Source organism: Hylobates moloch, unplaced genomic scaffold (genome assembly GCF_009828535.3).
Source record: "Hylobates moloch isolate HMO894 unplaced genomic scaffold, HMol_V3 SCAFFOLD_3, whole genome shotgun sequence".
In the NCBI taxonomy this organism is placed as follows: Eukaryota; Metazoa; Chordata; class Mammalia; order Primates; family Hylobatidae; genus Hylobates; species Hylobates moloch.
In genome coordinates this window covers 83675968-83692354 of record NW_026652278.1, presented here as the reverse complement: position 1 = coordinate 83692354, position 16387 = coordinate 83675968, and the positions used below count along the sequence as shown (strand labels likewise).

At 36.0% G+C, this 16387-nt stretch overlaps 1 protein-coding gene across 5 annotated transcripts in view; it reads left to right on the top strand.

The window, feature by feature from the left end:
- Positions 1-16387, top strand: part of PARG (poly(ADP-ribose) glycohydrolase) — a 134064-nt gene that overhangs the window by 72665 nt on the left and 45012 nt on the right. For all 5 annotated transcript variants that reach the window (XR_009212849.1, XM_058436491.1, XM_058436489.1 and 2 more), the window contains 3 exons: positions 4246-4325; positions 8485-8545; positions 12249-12324. Coding sequence is in view for 4 of the 5 variants with exons in the window: in XM_058436491.1 (XP_058292474.1) it covers positions 4246-4325; positions 8485-8545; positions 12249-12324 (217 nt within the window). In the remaining variant the exon portion in view is untranslated. The remainder of the gene's footprint in view (positions 1-4245; positions 4326-8484; positions 8546-12248; positions 12325-16387) is intronic.

Below are 16387 nucleotides of genomic sequence, written 5' to 3'. Positions count from 1 at the left end.
ATCACTGTCTTCTACTCAAACTCAGTGTTCTTTTATTATATCTCAAAGCCTGTCATGAGCAAAATGCTGAGTGCTCCAGAAATGCCAAACAACCGAAAGTCCCCCCACTTTTATGTGGCTTCTTAAAGATCCAGTAGTTAATCTGATGAGCCATTTGTTAAGCTGATTATGTAGCATTTTATTGTGTTATTTCCTTTTATGCATAGTTTCTACTTATGATTATAGTTTCTAGCAGTGGGGAGTTGTGTGTGTGAGAGTGTATTTAATCTCAAAAGAGAGGTATGGCTAGCTAGTTGGATAAGAAAAATGGTAAGAGTATGTGGTGGGAGGCTGACATCAATAAATTGAATAAGTCTTCCCTTTTTTATTTATTGCTGTGTTCCTTCAGCCCTGCTTAGTTATGGTAAATACCCCTGACCTTTTTCCCTGCTTGCCTTTCAGGTCCTAAACATTCATATAAGGGCTTCCAATGTGATTAGCATTGATGCTTCTGAGTTTGCATGGAAACTAGATGGTCAGAGATAAATTGTGGGTCTCAGCAGTGGTCAGCCCAGGAGGTTTTTACATCTGCCTCTTCCCTGGATTGAAAATGCTGCTGGGGCCATATGGCAGAGTGCCTCACAGAAGAGCCAGGAATAACTTTCTGGCTGGGTTCCGGATTGTCACTTGCTTGTATTTTAAAATGGAGGTTATAGTGCTTTGGGTTTGATTTACTGTATACTAATGGGATTATTACTTAACTTGAAATGGCATAGTGGGTCATGGTGGTGGTGGGGATGGATATACCTAGAATAAAATTCCAGTAATGTTATCAGTATTCCATTCAGGGAAAGACTTTATTCAACTCTGTTTCTCCTTATAAGTATGCAAAGAAAAACGCCAGCTAATAAGTGTCTGACCTTTGACTGATGTCTGTCTTTGAAAATACAGTTTTGTTTAGAACAAAGTAAGGTTTCCTGACTGGCTTTTTCTGTTTGATTTCTTTAATGATCTATAATTATCTTTCAATTAAATGCCCAAATTCCTCCCTACATGCAGAGGAGTTATTGTGGCCTGGTTTGTGTGCACACTGCTGACTTAAAATATGCCTTCAAATATACATACCCAGGACTTGAAAAATCTAAATTAAAAAAGAAAAGTGTTGGGAAGTTTACAAAAAAAGTGGGGGGGCGGGGGGAATGATGCTTAATGATTATGAGAAGGTCTCACTTTTCTCTGAGCCTGTTTGTGTATGTCTTTCTCTCTGTGTGTCTGTCTCTCATGCTCTCTTTCTCTAACCCCATTTCTATCAGCCTTTCTCTTCTCTCTATCTTCCCTGCCCCATCTTTCTTCTCCCCCTTCACCCCTTTCTTGGGCTCCAGCCTCAGTCCTTTTGTTTTCCCCCTCATTCCCAAAAGCTGTCCCTCAGATTGTATATCCCTCCTGGGATGACTTTTGTACATGCTGTTTGCCTGTCTATTTATGTTATTTTTACTTGCTTCCATATCAGGATAATTCATTTTGAGTGGCTGTGCACACAACTTTAAAATTTCACAACAGCTAAGTCTGAGAATTGTCACAAGGATTTTAAACCTGCTTCATCTCCTCTGACTTTATCTCCACTTCTTACCCCCCACACCCACCACCACACTTCCCCTCTTCCCCCTGCTCTGTCAGGAAGATGGGAAAGCGTATTTGGTTACACAGTGATTTGAAGTTAGGATTCAAGCAATGAATAAACAGAGTACATTGAGATTCTGCTTGATTTGTAACTTTAAGATTTGTACCGGCCGGGCGCGGTGGCTCACGCTTGTAATCCCAGCACTTTGGGAGGCTGAGGTGGGCAGATCACGAGGTCAGGAGATCGAGACCATGGTGAAACCCCGTCTCTACTAAAAATACAAAAAAAAAAATGGTGGCGGGTGCCTGTAGTCCCAGCTACTTGGAGAGGCTGAGGCAGGAGAATGGCATGAACCCGGGAGGTGGAGCTTGCAGTGAGCCGAGATTGCGCCACTGCACTCCAGCCTGGGTGACAGAGCGAGACTCCGTCTCAAAAAAAAAAAAAAAAATTGTACCTGCAAAATAAACAGTGGTGTTCATTTGTAGTGGGTGATAATAACAGCCATAAAATCTTCCAGGAAAGTCTGTCTTGCCAGGATAATAAATCTGCAGTCTCACGAGGCTCCTAAAATTAATAATTTGTCATCATTGTTGTGAAGTATGTGACCTTTTATGTGATTTTATACACAGATGACCACATATGGAAGCTGGCGACACTTTTTCTATGTTTTAGAGAATTATTTCTTAAGAACAACAGCCATTTTCTCCTCACTATGCAATAGTTCTGTTGAAGAAGAACTTTTATCCTTCAATTGAATTGTATAGTACATCAGTTCATCTCTAGGAAAAGGTGGTGGCTACTTTTGTATTCATATTGCTTTCCTCTAGTACATAGTGAGCCTAGAAAGAGATTTTGCAGTGGAGCCTAAGGTATTCATTTAGTAAATCATATTTATTGATACAGGATGTTTAATTAAATTGCCATGTGGCTTCTTCATTTTGACTTAAATAAAGTCTATTCTAGAAGAAGCCACGCTGAAACCTGCAGCCTCAAAGAGCCTTTCTTTCAGCTGGCAACTCGATTATAAGAGTATGTGTATTAAATATTTTAGAAAGATAGGTTCTTTAAATAAAAATTATCACACAGGCTGTCTTAAACTGTTTTTAAAAAGAGATCTGATTTTAGATTTGGTTAAAATACTAGCCTACATTAGTATTTTTTTTAGGAAATAAATATTCATATAAATTGTTTTTCCAGAAATTGACCCTGAATACAGATTTCAGATCATTGAAAATGGAACCATTTGAAATCTGCATTTCCTTTCCTTTTCCTAATTTATTTCAGTCACTCAATAGGATTTTCTCATGGAATTAACTTTTCCCTCTCAGCGTAGTTACATAAGCTTGCTGTTGTAATCATGAAAAATAATTACCCATTTCAGCACTTATTAACGTGGACTTTACTTGAAGGGTCTCTAGTTTTAAAGTCAGAGCACATGACTAGAGGCAGATGAAGAGTACCTCATCATTCATAACCACTGAGTCTTTATAATTTTTAAATGCCTTTAGAAAGCTAGATCTTATGCTCAAAAGCATGCTTTTGTGTTAGAAATCTTTTAGTGAACTACTTACTCAGGTCATAATGCTTTTAAAGCTCTGCTTTTCTTTCATCAGAATAAACTGAATTATATGTTACCAATAACAATGCCACATCATTTCAAAGAAAACTGAATTAAGTAATCCAAGTCCGGGTTGCTGAAAACTAGATGACACAGGGTAGGCACTGTTTTGGTTACCATGCAAAGGATCTCTATTAGTCAGCTTGGGCTGCCGTAATAAAATACCATAGAACTGGGTGGCTTAAACAACAGAAATTTATTTTCTCATGGTTCTGGAGGCTGGAAGCTGCAGATCAGGGTGCTGCTGCTTCGGTTCCTGATGAGGGCTTTCTTCCTGGCTTATAGGTTGGCTGGCATCTTGTCCTCACATGGCAGAGGGAGAGTACCATAGTCTCACCTTGTCTTCTTAAAATGACACCAGTTCTATCAGATTAGAGTCCCGCCCCTATGACCTCATTTAACTGTTACTACCTCCTCACAGGCCCTATCTCCAAATTTAGCTATATTAGGGATTAAGGATTCAACATATAAATTTTGAGAGGACACAACATTCAGTCCATAAAAGAATCTAGTTGTTTAATTAACAAGGATTGTTGAGCCCTGATATCTTGTTATATCTGCCTGTGTCCCTTCCCCCATTCGCGTCCACTCTCATTTCCTCACAAACACTCAGATAAGGATTTTTTTCAGATACTGTTTTTGTTACTTATCAAACTACCTAGTAACATTATGAATTATAAATGTTATTAGCCATTGAGAAAGTAGCTGTGCACTGACTGACTGACCCCAGTTGACTGGGAGGGCTAGATGGTGCCTTCTCTGTGGTGGAAGATAGGTTGGAGAAATGTGGTTGGTAGCAAATACTGTCTGATTTGAACAGCTTTGAAGAAGTCTGGTTCTAGTTGGTTTCAGTTCTCTCCAGATGCCATTTGAATCTAAACCAATTTTCCAGTTCTTACCATTACAGAATTGTCTTCTGGAAGAATTATTTCTTTTTATCACTTGGTAGCAATATGGATGTAGTTTTGTGAATCATTAAGGCATTTTAACTGATCTTCCACTCTCTTTTATTTTTTATCTCTTTTAGATTGTTTGAGGGACGTTCATCAAGGAAACCGGAGAAACTTAAAACGCTCTTCTGCTACTTTAGAAGAGTCACAGAGAAAAGTAAATTCCTTTCATTCTTACTGTAATTTTTCTTGCTGATGGGAACAGTTCAAGTCAAGTGACATGTGAGGAACATTTTGTGTTTAACGTAAACCTTCCTGTCCCAACCACATTGAAACACTAGTAATGATGTGACAATATAACCTAGATTTTATGCTTATGTTGTGTATAAGCATAAACGTGTGCTATAAATGTAGGGGGGCGGGGTTTACATACCCTGAAATCGGACCCATATTCTCTGAAATCTGTAATGTACATCAAAAGATTTTCATGAATAAAAACCAGAGAAAGTATATTGACCAGGAAATAAACTTTGGATGCTCTTTATATAAAGAAGTATTCACTAGTTTATTTGCATAAGTCAACTAATGCATTGCTTTTCTACCCATTCCTCTCTTTTGTGCCCCCCTAAGCCCTTTGTGGAGTTCTTATAAAACTGTTTTGTACTGAGTTTTATATCTCTGTCTTCCTCTGTTGAACCTTAACATTCTTGCTTCCCCAAAACCTGATAGCAGCTGAGACAGTAATAGTAAATGTCCAACAAATACTGGTAATGACCAGCTGATAATAGATTGGTATTGCCACTCTTATCTCAGAAGCTGAATGACCACGGTCAAGTTTCTTGACACCTCTAAGGTTCAGTTTTATCACCTATAAAATAATATAATAATGGCCATTACCTTACAGGGTAGTTATAGATATTAAACAAGAAGACACATGCTTAATAAATGTAAGCTATTATCAATGGGTAGCCTTTCCTACAAGTGGATGTAAACCAGAACACCTCAAAAGTTTCTTTGTGCTAAGTAGGTAAGGTCAACCTGGTCAAGTGAAATGGCTTTTTTTCAGTTCTGGGTCATAGGATTGTCTTAAAATATGTCATTGAATCATTTTAAGGTCATTTTTCTCATATCCTTCTTTTACTCTTGCATTACAGTGTACTTAGCATCTTCCCCCTTGAATGTATTGCTATTGGACATTGTTAAATTTTTAGAATGAAATCAATTATCAGGATTTTGATATTTAAGGGAAAATTACATGCTTCTCTGATATGGAATTATTTATCTCATAGCTTATTGAATTTCAGTTTTGTGCCCTGTACTGAATGAAATATTAAAATGCAGAATCGTTTGGACCTATGAGACACAAAATCAAATTAGAATTTGTAATGATTTGTTAAAAAGATGACTACGTAAGGCCAGGCACGGTGGCTCACGCCTGTAATCCCGTGGAGGATCAAATCACTTTCCAGACCAGAGGGGAGGTTGCCTGGCCGAGATTATCTATAAAATACCACCTGGCGAGGCACGTGCTTTTTTTTTGGCTATTGTAGGTCTAATTAGAATTATTACTATTGGTTTTTGTTTTGTTTTGTTTTTACAATACTTTGAGTTGCTGTTTTAAGTAGAATTATTATAACTAAGTAGTACAGAGTTTACTTTTTTGTCCTGGGAGTCAAGTCATGTATGTCTTCTCTAAAAACTAACTTGGCTTTCTAAATTTTAGGATTTCAGATACTTTGAGGAAAAAGCTTAAAATTTGTTTTTTTCAACTGGAAATGTATATGCCATTATAAGTATTGGGAATTTAAAGAAATAAATTATAACTAAACATTTTATTTGCTGACTTTTTCACCGTACATGTTAAGTTCTTTGTAGGAATACAGTACAACATTGCTCTTGGTCTTCAGTATGTAAAGCTAACGGTTTAAAGAGGAAATACTAAAGAGAATAAAAGAGGTTGCAGTATAACGAGTGGTTGTGTAGAAGTTCTGGAGCCTACTCAATAGACTTCAGAAGCTTATTTAAGGTACCATATTTCATCGAATCTGAGATGTCATAGATTATTTTTAAAAAATGCTGTTATATTATATACCTCTAAGAAGGAAAAAATACTCAGGACAGGGAGTTTAGTAGGAAACCTGACCCACAAGGCTGGTACACCTAAGGATAAATGAGAAATTAACTTGACCATCCAGAAAAGGGACCATAAAGAAACGTAAGTCTCAACCTTGACACTAAATAGAGAAAGGAAAAAAACATTTCTCTGAGAATTTGAACCACAAGCCCTAAGCTTTGGGTGTGCAGCCTTACCACCAGTGTGGTCCACAAAGGCCTGCCATAAAGGATTAATTCAGATGGTATCGGGCTGATAGTGGTCCCAGACGACAGCAGAAGCAGATCTTCTCTGGGAAAATTCACCTCTAGTCTAGACCTATGGTAAGATACCTCCATTATAAAAGATGTATTCCAGTTTCGGAAATGTAATATGTGAAAAAACATGCCTTTTAGAATTGATAAAATAGAATTCCATCAGGACCAACTTTTCAGTGTTGTTAAACATGTGTATTTTATATTTGATGAAGATCTTGAGACTGAAATATTTTAAAAAGCCTTCCGAATTAAATTACTTTCTATATAGTTTTAGATAAAGTGTCTTATATATCAGGTTTTTGAAAATTTATGACCTGTATGTAGTATATATTGTGATTTTATTATGGGAAGTATTGATTAATCAAAGTATCCTATTCTGAGATGAAAGTTACCTTGTTATGAAAAAACGCTAACAGACGTGCTCTCAAGGCATTTTTGTTAATCTAAGGAACTATGTTCTTCTGCCTTTTCTTGCTTTGCCAGCAGTGTTTATGAATTTCTTTTAGCATCTCTTAGTATATATGAAGGACATTTGATGTTCTTACTTCTCTGCTAAGTTACCAAATGACAAGAGAGATGTTTTCTATTCACGGAATTGCTTCTCTAGTGTTTGAGTTGTTTGACCACTTACTTGTGAGTTTTAAATATGTTATCCATTTATCTTAAAGTTAGATATCTAAAGGATGTAAGACCCATGTTAACAAAATTTGTTTTCCACTGCAACTGCTCCATATGGTTTTTGAGTGGTTCCTGCTTTTGACTGAGAACAAGGAAATGTGGAATTGTGCACAGGAATGAAATGATAGCCAGGCTTTCACTGGGTTATACACTGTCATCACTAATAGTTACTGACATCTCTCTCTTTCCTTAAGAGCTTTTTTCTATTCAAGAAAACAGAAATGGCATGGCCTTTTTAGTTTGTTCTTTGATTTGAATCAGACAAATTACTTCTGGCCAGCGGATTTATTTGTTTCTTTTGCTACTAGCTTTAAAAAATAAATAAATAAATCTGACTAGAAAAGGGTCTTATCCTCTAAAATTATTGACTACATTAATAGTACTTCATTTAGATCCTCCCAAATTTATTGCTCCTTGAAAAGTATGTCATCTTTGTTCTGTAAACTCTTAGAACCAGTAATTTCTCCTCTGGCTAAGACTGCTGCTAACATGTAGAGTGATTGCCCACTGTTTAAGCCCGAGACTTAGCTGTACTAACTGCAGAGGATGTGCAAATGATTTCCTTTTTAAATCTGGCATTTCACTTTACCATATAGTACATAAATGTGTATTTATTCACCAGTCTTTGAATGTAGGGTTAAGTCCTTTCTTCGTAAAGGAGTCTACAAATTTGAATTCAATTTTGTCTTTATTGCATTAGCTGTACCAGTTATACATCCTTTTTTTCAATGCTTTTTTTAAAAAAAAAAAAAGCGTGGCCGGGCGCGGTGGCTCATGCTTGTAATCCCAGCACTTTGGGAGGCCGAGGCAGGCGGATCACGAGGTCAGGAGATCGAGACCACGATGAAACCCCGTCTCTACTAAAAATACAAAAAATTAGCCGGGCGTGGTGGCGGGCGCCTGTAGTCCCAGCTACTCGGAGAGGCTGAGGCAGGAGAATGGCGTGAACCTGGGAGGCGGAGCTTGCAGTGAGCCGAGATTGCGCCACTGCACTCCAGCCTGGGCGACAGAGCAAGACTCCGTCTCAAAAAAAAAAAGGTGTATTCAGCTTCAAAAACTTTACCAGAAAGTACCAGCACTCAAATCCTACTGTTGTGCTGTTATTTGTATAGTTTCGTTTAGTGAAGTCTTATTATTTTATAGAAGGAATTTCTACTGTAAGGATATTATTTTCAATCAATATTCTGTTATTTTCCAATGCTAGGCTTTGTATTTCCTGGTTAGTTTTATAGCCAGTGTTAGACCTATTCTTTTACCAAGTGTGTGTGTATAATTTTTTCAAAATTGAAACTTATTTTGGGTATGTTTTTCTTTTATTGCTTCTGTAGAACCTACTGGGTTGGTGACATTTACAAGACAGAGTCTTGAAGATTTTCCAGAATGGGAAAGGTAACAATAATAATAAAAATAATCCTAGACCCCTAGAATTAGAAGGACTCTTGCACCATGAGAGGATTCTATTTTATAGCACCTGGAAAGATGGTTTTCTAACCTCTATTTATCCTAGTGCCAGGGAATTTCTTCTCATGAATGATCCATTGATAGCTCTCATTTTTGAAAAGGTTATGCCTTTTAAATCAAAGTCTGTAACCCTTTGATTTCTACCATTTTGTCTTGGTTTTGTCTTCTGAAAGAAAGTCCTATTTAAAATTGAGGAGTGTTGTATGTGAAGACACTAATAAAAGGAACACCAATATTTAAATGTTTCTCCTTACCCTTTTTTTTGGTTAGTGTTTGAACTTTATGGCTTTTCTTTCTGGAGGACAAGATTGAGAAAAGTCTTTTTATTATTTACATTTTAGTAAATAGTAACCATCTAGAGTTTGTTGAGTGGCAAGAATTTTGAAGTTTGGCTGCCCTTGTGTACTACTGGTAGATTTTGTGGAAGTTGCTATTTACCGTTTGTTTCTTATTTATCAGAAAATATTGAGGAGATAGCAGCCAATATGAGCTAATTCAGATTTGTAAAGTCCTTAGTGTCCTGAAATAGTTAACATATTTCTTAATCTAAAGCAAGTCTCCCAACACACTTAAAGAAGGGTCCTGAAATAGTTAACATATTTCTTAATCTAAAGCAAGTCCCTCAGTACACTTAAAGAAGTGTGGATTAACTTTTTAAATATGTTTGAGGACATGATGAAGCATACTAAATACATATTTAACCAATGCCTCCCATTTTCACTTTCTAATAATTTTATGATAGTTTGTAATTGTTATATGACAGTTTGTAATTGTTTTGTTTGGAATTAGTGATGAATGGAAATCACTTAAAAAAAAGTTAACTTGAGAAGTCATATCTGCTTAGGTGGCTTTCCTGCGGTGTTTTCATCCATCAAAAATGTTTATTTGTGAAGTGAAAGATAAAGAAATTTACTTCAGAAGACTGAGTGCATGGTTTAGATGATTATTAATAGAGGGAAGTAGATAAAAGGTTAAGCAACCTGAAGAGAGAAAAAATGAGCCAGAAAAAGATGAGAACATGTACAGCATTTTGGCATCATGGCATGTTAGATCTGAAAGGAACCCCAGCCACCTACCAAAACTCTTGATCAGCTCTGTAATACCTGCAACAGATGGAGACTGGATAGCTTCAGTGATGGCAAATCTGCTGTTTCACATCGGTTTGTTCCATTGGTGGCTGCTTGTGTTATCATCTCATGCTTTCATTCACTAAAAATGTTTTCTACATTCATTCTCCACCATTCCTGGTTCTTCCTTCTGGAGCTACATAAATAAATCTGAATTTCTAGTTTTCTTTGACATTTGACCCTCCTTCATGTATCTTAATGGCTTCTTGACCTACTTCCCTCTCTAACAGTGCATACAAGTTCATACTAAACTGATTCATTTCTTCTATTTCACATGTAATATGGATTCTAAACCCTTTATCTCTGCTCTTAACATACCCCCATTCATTGGGCCCTCTTAAAATATGGTGCCTGGAATTAAAAGTGCCATTCTGCTATGTCATCTCTATGGTGCAGAGGATTGTTTTTCTTCACTCTTCTATTAATCTCTAATAGGAATGCAGATGTTTTGTTCCTGTTACTTTGGTGTAGATTTTATAGGTCAATCTGAGGGCTTATTTTTAAGTCATCCAGGATCTCTACTTTGCATCTGATATTCATTTGGCACTAATGTGAAAGAACACCCATTTGTATACCACCATGTGGGAGAGAAGGGACAGGTCAAAATGCAGAGACTGGCAAGGCTGCTGTGTCAATGAGACACAGTAACTTTGCCTCTAAGTGAGACCAAGATTGTCCCCTTAATTTTGATAGGCAGAATTTGACTTATTTTTATTTCATTGATCTCTTTTTTGTTTTAGTTGCTTCATATGTGAATTGGAGAATGTAATTAAAATCAGTCTCCCAGACTCCACAGAACCAGAAACATGCATTCACTTAAAGAGGGATAATGAAGAAAAGATAAGGATTGTTAGTGTTCCCAAGAGTAAGGGGCTAAATGGGTCCAGGAGCTTAGAGGCTTTCCTGAATTCCATGTTTCTGGCATGTTATAGTTAACCCTTTGATTATCAGCAAATACTTTAGCCAGGCTTAATCACAGAGAGCCAGAATCATCTATGTCTTTGACTCCTGGGGCAGGGGTGTAGAGGATGACCTATTGGGAAGTTAGAAAATGCTTCAAAACAAAACAAAACCAAGAAAAAGATTCTAGCAATTTCGTAATTTTATTAAGAGCTACACTATAAAGTTTCTAGCTTCAGTCATGGAGAATAGTTGACAACAGGTGGAATTCCCGTTCCGAAGCCCTGACTGACAGCCCAGAGATTTTTAGATTATGCTTCTTTATCTTTTTAGTAGTATGCTTACAGGGGTCTTCCTCTGAATAAAATGGCTAGGAAAGTAGGACCAAAAAAAGGAAGTTAAAAAAAAAAATCAAACTTACGATACTGTTTTCTACAAGAGACCGGGAAAGTAATTTTTCTAAAAGTGTAGCATACTGATTCAGAGCCTGGACCACTGAGTGAGTCTACCTAGTTTCACATCTCTGCTGCTTTATTTTACTAGTCTTGGTTAGCTTACTTAGATGTTCTGTGCTTTGTTTCCCCATCTATAAAAGGAGATAGTAATAGGGTTGTTGAGAGGATTAAATGAGTTAATACAAATAAGGCTCTTAGACAGAACCTGTGCAGAATTACCTTCTGAGTTAAAGCTATCAGCCTGTTGGGCTGGAGTTTTGCCAGAAATGCATTTAAACTCATTGAAACCAGGAAGGAATCAAACAATTCTCAGTACTTTTCCAGCTAACCTCCTGGACTATTTTCTAAAAAATATAATCATCTCCTCCCTCCCAAAAAAGATTATTGGTACTCTTATGTGAGTTAGAACTTTGGATCTCCTCTGTTTCGTTCATTTATATTTTTTATTCAGTAAATGATCAGGGGAAAAATATCTAATAAGGAAAATAATGTTAACAAATACTATTAATACAATGGAATTTGTTGTTAATATAACATAAGTCAAGTAAATACCTCAGTGACCATGGTTGAAAGGGAAAGAAAATAATTATGCCTTCTAAATTACAGGTACTAGGTTTATCTGTTAATCTTATTAATAGAAAAATACCATTGTTCAGAATTTCTGTGGCATGTATTTTCATCAAGACACACACACACACACACACACACACACACACACACACACGGTTATCAAACAATGAAAATAGAAAATGGAAGCCTTAAGAGAATCATATATGATTTATTGCCAAATTTTTTCTACGTTTTTCCTCAGATTGCCAACTCTAGCCGTAACAAAATTTCATAGAGCTTAATTTTTTTTATATTTTGCAATGTTTTTTAACTGTTTTAAAGTAGAAAAACTTTCATATTATTTAGAGGAAAAGCAGGTTTCAAACAATATGTTATCCAATTTTAATTTAAATATGTATATTTACATGTTTGAATAAAGGAGGATCAATACCAAGAATGTTAACAGTAGGCATCTGTTTCTGACTTTTGAGATTTGGGGTGGTTTCAGTTTTTGAATAGTTACCTATATTTTCACATTTGTCCGCAGTGAACAACTTGTCATTAAAATAATAAGTAAGGGAATGTCTTTTTACATTGTAGATGTGAAAAACCCTTGACACGATTGCATGTCACTTACGAAGGTACCATAGAAGGAAATGGTCGAGGCATGCTACAGGTAGGTGAATTTCAGTAGTGTCTGTGTATGGTTAGGACTTTTTCTTGTCAAGCTTCTGACAGCAAAAGAAATTTGAAAAGCTGTTTGTCTCCTAAACTGATTTAATGCAAAGAAGCGCGATAGCAGAATGAAGAAAAACACCAAACAGGTCACTTTGACAGCCTTGGTAATGTTATTTGCCAGTGTATACTCTCTGTTTCTTATATGTGCTTCTCTAAAAAGCCTTTGACAGAAAATCCCAAGATCTGGACAGCATCAGCCTCTTGGTTCAGACACTGATAGTAGGTTGACAGTGGAGGAAGTTCCCAGGGTATAGTCTTGACAGACTGTCACCAAGCATTTTTATTCTTTTTCCTTAAAGGCTCTTCTTGCTCTGCCCCAGTTGATGACCAGATTGAGATGTTTTTCTGCCACCAACAGCTTTGTTTAGGTTGATAGGGCAGACATCTAAAACTGATTGATAAGAAAGGCCTGTCTCTCATATGTAACAGTTTCACGCACGTGAGCTAGCTCTTTGCTATGCCTTTTCCCTGTTAAAAGCAGGCAATTCTGGTCCACCCTTCAATCTTTGTTAATAATCTGTTACTGCCTTTACCCTTAAAAAGTATTTTTGGAGAAGGGGGTTAACAAAAACCCCATGTTTAAAATACAGTAATATCTAACCTAACCTTTTGATTTATAGTGCTTCTTTAAAATTCACTAACAATGTTAGTGTTTTGTGTTCTTATCCTATTTATAAGAGCATTGTAAACTGAGTTTTCTTTGAAAGAAGCTTGTATACCATCATTTATACTGATAATAGTTTTTCTTCTTAGATTCTTATTTTGTGCTTATATTGGTTCAGAATCTAAAGAAAGCAGTTGCCTGAAAATGGACTGATTTGTTTGAATAACAATGCTTACTATAAAATTTATGTCTAGTTATTATTTAAGTGAAACAGATTCTTTTTTAAATGGCCTTTTATTTGGACATATTTGTAATTAAAATCTTCAAAGAGACAAACTATGTTTTATTCTAAATCACCTTCTCCTAGTGGTTATTTGAACTTATAAACAAAAATACTTAGGATAGCTGAATTAATATTTTTCCTGTGCTTAACTTCAGCAAAACAAAAACAAAAACAAAAGATATTTAAATTTGCATTTACTCCTATACCTTTTTTCTGTTTAAAAAATAATCTTAAGATATGCTTAAATATTGGTTCAAATTAATATCACTTTTTCCCCCACATTCCCCTCTTGATGCAGTTCTTTCCATCTTTAAAGTCTTGGATAAACTGAGAGATTCTTAATACACGTGAACTAAACAAAGTTACTGCTAGTTAGCACCACAGGAATGCTGACCTTTCATTACAGTACAATTCAACAAGGAATTATTTAACAACAGTTAAGGTTGAGATCCTCCCCACTTCCTTGGAATATATTATAGATGAAATGTGAGACCTCGGTAGATTAGAGAATACCGTAAGGGCTTCTTGCTATTAATTGTTCTCCCTACCCATGCCATGTCTCCCCAGGAGATCGGGGAATATTGTATTGCAATGCTACAGAGCTCCTTGTGTAGCATATAAATTACATTATGCTGAATGGCAACAACAACAAAACCTCTCTGAGGAGCGTTATCATTCCTGTCTTTTCATCAAGTTATAATTCAGAAGCTGAGTAATCTGAATGAGTAACTTTAAAGTGACTTGGAAAATAACTGGCTAAAAATAAGGATGCACTCACATTCTTGTTTTCATGTACTGGAAGAGGTTTCTCAACTGTTGTAGAGGGTCTTTATTGTTAAGAACTTTTTTAAGTAGTAAAACTTTGGTTTTCTAAAAGACTGGCATTTAGAGGCATACTGAGTTTAGTGTCTTTATTTCTGTGCACACCTTTCAAGTTAAAAATGTGGGCCTTTTATTCAGAGCGTAAACAATAGCATACACATTGAATGTATTTCATGATCATTATCAAGTAGTACATAAGTTGGATAGAGCTTATCTTTTTATTTTTGTTATGTACCTTATTCCAGTAAAAATTAAATTAGGCCAATCTTAAACCTCGTCTGTTTCTCATTTGTAGTCACAATATCATTATACTTTTAGGCACTCAGCCAGTCTCTTAGTTCTCAAGTACAGTCCATTTTATTTCTTTACTGAGTTTCTTCTCTTTCCTTTACTTTACCACTTGCCTGTTTGAGGCCCTAGTAGTGCTTGTATAAACTATTCAGTACTCACCTAAAACCAGTCTTTTTACTTTTAGTTTTACAGTTTTCCATTTATTCTTTAAACTCTAGCCTGAATTATCTTCCTAAAACATAAGTCCAGGTGTTACTTGAATTTTTCCCAGAACCTTCAGAGGGAAATTGAATAAAAATTCCCTAGACCTCAGACCACCTCACACCAACTGTAAGCCTCCACCTACTCTACACTGCAGGCAAGCACGATGAATCTGTTTACCATTCCCCTCATACAGTGATTTACATTTGTTTTTTTTTTTTGCCCTGTATCCTTGTGCAGCTATGCCCTCGGCCTGCATGTCAGCTGCCACATCCTCTTGTAAAGCTTTCCTATCTTCCTCCCATGCTCCAATTTTAGTTAATTGTATTATTAGAAAGTATCAAATACATAGTAACAAGCTCTTCAATAATCATCTTCTCATTCTGCGTATGCTCATTCTGACTGCCATCTAAATTGCAAATATGGTGAGGCCAGGAACCATACATATCTTATTCATCTTTGTATCCAGTGATTCCCAGCACAATACTGAGTAAATATTTGTTGAATTGGACAGTTTAAGCCATGAATCACCCAGTGTCCATAGACCTCATATGTAGTAGGTAACTAATTCTAATCAACAGACTAAATTTCACCAAAATTATTTTCCTATATAAGCTAAAGAGTTACTCTGGTTTTGTAGCATTGGTTTTAGTACTCCAGAACACAAATCCAAATATATGATTCTCTCTGGTAACTCAGTTGAAGAACTCCTCAGTGGTATGTTTTAGTATTTTTTAAGTTCTTCTGTGGTAAAAGAAGAATGCTTCGCCTTCTATTAATTTCTGTCTTTTGACATATATTTTTACATATCAAACGATTTATACTATTGTTTTACTATTTTGTAAAATAGGTTTCAGATTGTCATTTAGTATCAGTTGCTTTAGAGAACACTGAAGTTTTAAGAAATCATATATTTTAAAAGAGTTTGAAAGAATATAAGTCTCATAGTATTTAGTAAATTCTATTTTACTTGTGTGTATGACTGTGTATATACACAAGTTGTGTGTGTGTGTGTGTGTGTTTGTGTGATCTAACTCCTCAGATAGTCTCACTAAGGAAAAGATGGTTGCTGTTTCTTACATACTGCTTCATGAGGCTGGCATGGTGCTGGACACACTGGACAAACAGAAATAATGCCAGCAAGTTGAGTTTGCTTTCTCTGGAGGATTGTGTAACTCTTCTTTATTAGTAGGCGTTTGGGGATCCCATCATACTACTCCACATAAAGCTTAAGAGTTTCCAACCTAATTGGAAATATTACTTTAATTGAATCTTTGTTGCTATACTGGGTTTTCTTTCTTCCTTTTTTCCTTAGTTATATTTTTAAAAAAATGGTTTGTAATGTTCATGTAGTTTGGGGTTTGGGGTTGAATTTAGAAGGACAAAAATTCGATCTCTTTATTCTTACAATAAGGTTGGAAAAGGTTATCCAAAAAGTTGATTACTAAACTTTTCAGTTCTTTAGGGCAAGTGTTTGGTTACCATGTTACATAAGAAAAGTTTAATTATATTAAAGTCACGTGAAATACATAAAGGGAAATTGAGTAGTGAATGGGGGAGAATGACTTTGAAACCTTCTCGGATAAAGACCTCCCTTGATTTGTGGCCCATGAGACACAAATAGGTTTATAAACAAGAGTCTGTATGATACATAATATTTTGCCTAAAAGCTCCATTTTCCAGATTCCTTCTCTGATTCTGGGATCCAGAGAAATGGGCAGAGATGTTAACTGAAGTGAGATAGAAAGAGCTTAAGCAACCATAATCTGTCCTTCCTGGGAAGATTACTTATTTGGGGAT